At 33.9% G+C, this 6,712-nt stretch overlaps 1 protein-coding gene across 1 annotated transcript; it reads left to right on the top strand.

The window, feature by feature from the left end:
* The first annotated feature begins 1,346 nt into the window (after positions 1-1,346).
* Positions 1,347-5,776, top strand: LOC109503821 (uncharacterized). Its single transcript, XM_025301612.1, has 5 exons — positions 1,347-1,676; positions 3,943-4,139; positions 4,312-4,450; positions 4,925-5,117; positions 5,553-5,776. Exons 1-5 carry the CDS (start codon positions 1,347-1,349, stop codon positions 5,774-5,776), a joined length of 1,083 nt encoding a protein of 360 aa, XP_025157397.1.
* The last annotated feature ends 936 nt before the right edge of the window (positions 5,777-6,712 follow it).

Raw genomic sequence — 6,712 nt, 5'->3', positions numbered from 1 at the left:
TTCCAAAATTTTGGGAAACCTCCACGAATGTCTGTGTAAATAAGGCGGGACTAACTATATCAACGCTTTTCGGCAATATACTCGTCTAGTTTTATCGCAGAATTTGATATCTGTTAAAGGATCATATTATTCCTGCTATAAAAGAATAAACCTTTTTCTTTTCATATCTATATCTCACATTCTCAGACGTGAAAAATGCGAGTTCCGTGCGGTTCCCTTAGGCCCTACACGAAAAACGTTTTGTAGAATTGTCTGTTTATTTAAATTTAGATGCGTGGAAGGAAATATAAGCAGTTTTGACTAGGATAGGACTCCGGTTCACAAAAAAGATGTAAAGGGCATTTTCTTATCCACTGATTCGGCAAATATAATGCTTATTGCCGCGATAACATAAAACCCGTCGGAATCTGCAGGGTTCGCGCATTCTGTTCAGTCACAAAAGAATAAACCTTATCGCGGCCACAAAAGAATAAACCTTCTTTCTTCTCATTTTTATAAATTCTCAGATGTGAAAAAATGTGCGCCATTCCTTTGCGGCCTACACAAACGATTTGTAGAAATGTGTTTATCTAAACATAAATTTAGATGTAAGGATGGACGATATAATCGGTTTTGACTACAATAGAGTCCAATTGGAAATTTTCGCAAAAGACCATAAAATGTATTTTCCCATCCACTGTTTCGAAAGCTGCTTTCAAATATAACGCCTGCTCCCACGATATCATAAACCCTGTAGGAACACGTATGCTCCGTTCTGAGAAATTCTAGAACGTTCTAGGTTGAATCATTTAACAAATATTAAGAAATAAATTTATTTGTTGTATGCACACAGAACTACCCCTCTACTTTTCTTTTTCCTATAAGAAGCCCATTGGGCCGGGCCCAAACCATTTGAGCTTCTTCAGTCTTAGTACTCGTTTCGTGCGACGAAGTATATTAGTTCTCGTGTTTTCACCTGTGGGATAATAAGTTCTTGTGAGAAACATAATGGCGAATACTAACGCAAACGCAGAATTTAAGAAGATCGCATATGGTAACTCTGGGAAGGCTCGCTATGAGAGCTATATGCTTCTCTCCATTACTTATCCCCTCAACACTTCGGATACCAAGAGAATGCAAATCGGATTGCGGGCATCAAACGACAGGACAACGTTCGAGCCTACAATAAAACTATCCGGCAATACCTCTACAGGGATCCAGTTCGACTTCGCCACATGGGAAAAGTTTAAGGAGTACATGAAACACATAGGCGATTACTTGCACTCAGTAACCAGGGCCGTGCCGGAGCCGTCCATATTAACGATGTGACCATCACCTTTACCACGGCATATGGGGCCAGGGCGATCATGGTGACTGAAAATACGAAAACGACCGAGGTGAACACCGCATCGAAGAGGATGTCTGCCGATTTATCCCAGGGACAGCAGCCGCCGACGAAGAAACGAAAAGTCTACACGGTAAACATCGTGATGCAGGCAACATCTTTTGACGGGCTAGAACTTATAACAAAATATATTGACGCTCGATGTGAACAACTGCAAACGTTTGCAAAACTCATAAACGATTGCGCCCGGCTTCTGGTAACAGAGATAGAACTCAGGCTTCTCAAGAAAAACTTAGACGAGGACATCGTGAAACAGACGTTCTTCGCAAACTATCAGGAAATTAAGCAAAATGTACGTTGGCAATTAAAAGATTTAACGTTTCTAGATACTTATTTACATATTTATATTTCAAGAAATTACTTCGATTTATTTAAATAAAATTGTACGAGCAATTTTAATAAATGTCTCATCTTAATCATGAAAAATAAAATGTGAATTAATTCTATGAAAAATATTGTGCATTCCTTTCTCTTCACCTCTTCTCTCTTCCCTGTGATTTCCACTTCGAGGTAACAAATCCCGTTGTAAACTTTTCGAGTTTGAAAGCGAGGGGACCCGCATAGGTAAAAATATTCGGGTAGACATAGGCCAGAGGTATCGTCTTCCAACAATCGCTGGGTAGTTTTTGTCTTCGAAATGATCCCTACCTGTTCGAACATGCTCGCACACGCTCACGAGAATCGGGAGCCGAGGTCTCATGGTGGGAGTCCGAGTCCCGTAGGTTCTAGAATTTGCCAAATTTTTCACGCGTGACGTCGATACTCTTCGTATGTATACAATATAGCTAGTTTCCATCAGGGTATAGCAGTAGCGTAGTGCATAAGACGCGTGACTCGAAAGCCAGCGGACTCAGGTTCGAATCTAGCCAGGGCCTTACAGGATTTTTCCAGAGACTTTCGCACACTAACCACAACACACACTTTCTTCCTCTCCATTCTACGTGTGCGACGTGAAAAAGTCTCTACCAGTTTCTATCAAAGAGGAGAGAGAGCAGTGGTATAAGACGTTTGACTTCAAAAGCCTGAGGTTCCCCGGGTTCGAGCCTCGCAGAGTGCCTAGGAGATTTTTCCAAAAGTAATATATAAATTAACCTAAAATGCATTTCCACTGTGCTTAGTTGATTCAGCGGAAAATATTCTGCAACCTCTTCTTATTTTCTTTTATCCTATTTTGCAATGAAGCCAACTTCCAAAAACAGTGAATCAGTAAATAAACATAATATTAATTTTTAGATTTTCGCGGCCATTGATACAATCAGGATGTGTTTCTTCCGGATGGATACCGCATTGTAATTCAGCTTTGTGCCGACGTTTCGCAAACATTACAGCTTGCAACATCAGGGCTAGGACTTCCGATACTGTATTGTACTATACAGTATCGGAGCTCCTAGCCCTGATGTTGCGAGCTGTAATGTTTGTGAAACGTCGGCACAAAGCTGAATTACAATGCGGTATTCATCCCGAAGAAAAATATATTTGTTATTAGTTAAACATAAATCCGCATTGTCATTGAGATGTTGAACATCAGAGTCAATGATCGTTAAAAGTTTGTATGGAAACATATTTAATATTTACGCATTGTTTTTAATAGCACTGACTAGAGACATTACAATGATTTCACGACCAATGAGCTTTAACTACTTTTTGAAAATCCCACTTGTTATCAGAGAATGAATGTGATTTCAAAATGATAGAATTCACACTCATAGTGATTATAGGGTTTAATAAAACCTTCCCTGACCTTTGGATAGGAAGAAAAAATAATATATTTTATAATTTCTTGCGTAATATTTCTTAAAAAATAGAATTTATCAGGAATGGTAAATCATAACGAATAATCTGAAAATCCGGATCACAGATATCTGCCGAGCAATTACTCGGACAACTTTGCAAGAGGTTAAATTCAGGAACATTTAAGGACAAAATCCAAAAATATTTTGATACACAAGTCGGTTTGCATGCAGAAGATAAGAAAAGTTTTCAGTCCGTTTAGTTAAAATAGTCTTTGAATGAATTTAATGAAATGCAAATAATCTTGGAAAATATGTCATAATTTAATGAATTCATCACGGAGTGGGCTAATTGAAAAGAAGTATATAGTTCCATTTAAGAAACACGATAGTTACTTTAAAATTTCAAAAGCATCTCCACCTGAAAAAGAACTATACTCTTCTAGCCTTCTCAAAATTAAGTAATTTTTATCTGAAATATTTATTCGAATATTAAGTTTTTTCGGGAGACAATTGTGTGTATATATATATAAAGAGACATTCTATATATATATTAACATAACATATGTAATGGTTTATAGGTTGACGCCGTTATATGCCGCCCTAATTGGTTTCTACATTTGGATTCTCCCGCTATTAGGTTCCGGACCATTTTGGAACATAGTAGTCGAAGAAAGCGCTCATTGTGCGAAAAATTGGTGGTTAAATCTCTTGTATATCAACAATTACGTCGCAAATTCGGAATTGGTAATAAAATTATGTTTGTATCAATCCAAATAATATCCGAAAAAAATCAGTTAACGTTGACATATAAATAACGTGTTTCAGTGTGCCATGCATGGCTGGTATTTAGCGGCAGACTTTCAACTTTTTGTCTGCAGTCAATTTGTGATATATGCATTTTGGCGTATGCCGCGTAAAATAGGATATCCTTTTCTCGGGGTATTAACATTAATAAGTTGCACTGTATCTTTTTTTGCTACTTATATATACAATATACCAGCCGTTTTACAGTTCACACTGCAGTGAGTAATTTCTAATTATGTTGTGCGTGTACAACTCTATCTCTATTTAAGACGTAATTAATTTGCGTTCCGTTATTATCTAAGATTAGTTTATTTAATTAGATAGAGAAACGAATGCATGTGGAGGGAGGAATAAATTTTAACGAATCACTTGTTTTGTTATCTTATACAGCGTAACTGCATTAGACAAAGTGGCGGAGTTTAAAACGTATTATATCAAAACACATATGAATGCCACTGGATACCTTGTCGGTATAATCGCTGGTGCAATACTTCACGATCACAAAGGTAGTACGTGGCGTTTATCTAAGGTATGTTAATACATATTATATTTTTAGCTAACTTTTATAACATTTTCGTGAGTAAAAAATACAAATATGTTGAGATATGAATTTAAAAGTCATGCTTAAGTAAAATAGTTCTTCACCAAAAACAAGTACCATAAACAACTCTGTATTTTATAAAATTCCTTTGTATTATTTTTATTCAAATATTGAGAACAGTTGTTACTTTTTATAAAGAAACAAACTTTTGTAATGTACTGTAATATTTCTTCCGTGATATCGAAAACTTCAGTAACATTATATTTTATCAAATAGAAAGAAATGTAAAAGCAACTTTGATTGTGGCTAGATTTCTATTAATAAATATAATTTAAGTAAGCACACAGACAATATTGCTCAAAGTTTTCCAATTTAATTTTAATAAATAATAACATGATATTAATTAATATTAATTGGAGAATACGATATACCTATCTAGTATAAATCATTTTGCACTTTCAGTTCTGGTCACACATCTTGGTTTTTCCGATGCCCGTGGTTCTATATGTAGCCATCCAATATTATTCGCATAAATTTTTTATATTCAGAGAGCCGAATCTGTTGAAAGAAGCAATTTTTGCATTTTTCCAAAAGCTTATTCCTGCCTTATGTGTGTGTTCCATAATAGTTTTGTTATCCATCGGCAGTCAATCAAGTATGATATACATATTATAAAATATTTAAATTACTTTAAGTTACGATCTACATTATTGTCAAAAAATCTAAGGAACATGAGTCTAAGGAACATCTAAGGAACAAATTACTGTTTCTGAATATAAGTGACCATAATATTATTTTGTTTTACAAGTCCATTTTGAATCAACTATTATTGCAATTATGGATTCAGCCAATTAAGTAAACTTATTCTATTTTATTTGTCTTAAAGTATAATACTTTTAGACAAACTCAGAGAAAGGTTCAGGTTTATCTATTATATTTTGGTCAACTAGTATGATCGAGTTTAAACTTTAATTAATTTATTCTATAATCCGAGAAAATGTTAATCATACCTCAATATTTACTGTTCCAAGCTGCTTTGCCAAAATTATTTCGGAATCCGCTATTATATTTCCTGTGTTTCCTCCAACAGAATTTTACTACCGCTTCCTTACACCACGTTGGGCGCGGCCATTAGTAAACTTAACTTATGGAGTATATATCGTGCACCTGATAATTTTTGAGGTTAAGATAAGACAAGCAAGAACTGCAACAACTTATAGCAATTTTAACATTGTGAGTATGAAAAAATTGATATATGCCATTCTTCTTATTACTTTTAAAAACATAACCAAGTATATCATGCATAATGAATAATTGGGTCTATGTATTAATTATTTAATAATTTTTTACCTAGATATTGGATGTCATTCCGCTGCTCCTGCTTTCTTATATGATTTCTTTGCTTCTTGCGGTTTGCATTGGGATGCCATTTAAAAATTTAACAAAATGGTTATTCTTCGAAAATAACAGGATTATCGTAAACGAAAGGTACGTGAATAATATTCTTCTTTCGTATGTATAATTAATAAAACAACTTTTTTTTATTTCAGGACATCCGAGAACAAAGTAATAAAAGAAGAATAATTGTGTTACGTCTAGATTCTGCTAGTGATGAGGATTTGGAGAAAAAAACAGATTTCGTAAACTAAGTTTCTTTTGTAAATGGGGGTCGATTAGACTTATAGAATTATGGAAAGCCAATAATTATAGGACTTGATTACGTGACAGACGATTACACTTCTTTCATCCATCTTTTATTATAAAAGTTTAAATAAATATAAAAGTTAATATAAATAAAAAAATATATATATAATAATATAAAATATATATAAAAATATAAATAAAAAAATAAATATAAAAGTTTAAATAAATTATTAAAACCCTTTGGTTCTGTTTAACAGTTTTCATATAATATTCCAAATAGCACAAAAAATGCTGCGAAAGATGTTCTAAAAATGTTATGAGAACATTTCTCTATTCTAAGGACATCTACTAGAGATCTTGTGCTGTCTGGAAATGCAAATCTAATATTAGCCTTTAGAATTCTATGATTGTGTTTCTTCATATATATATGCGTGAGTCTATTATTATTTTATTTTAAATGTATAATTTTATATTTGTTCTGGAAATGTTTTATATGCGTACGTACTTACTAATATGTTTATAAGAGTACATAAGGAGAAAGGATTCCAAGCGATTGTTAAACAGATTGTTAAATTCATAGATTTATCAAGGATCTTATCTCTAACA

Source organism: Harpegnathos saltator, unplaced genomic scaffold (assembly GCF_003227715.2).
Source record: "Harpegnathos saltator strain DR-91 unplaced genomic scaffold, Hsal_v8.6 scaffold433, whole genome shotgun sequence".
Taxonomy (NCBI): Eukaryota; Metazoa; Arthropoda; class Insecta; order Hymenoptera; family Formicidae; genus Harpegnathos; species Harpegnathos saltator.
Note: the sequence above shows the minus strand (reverse complement) of the source record. Positions and strands in the feature narration are given on the sequence as shown.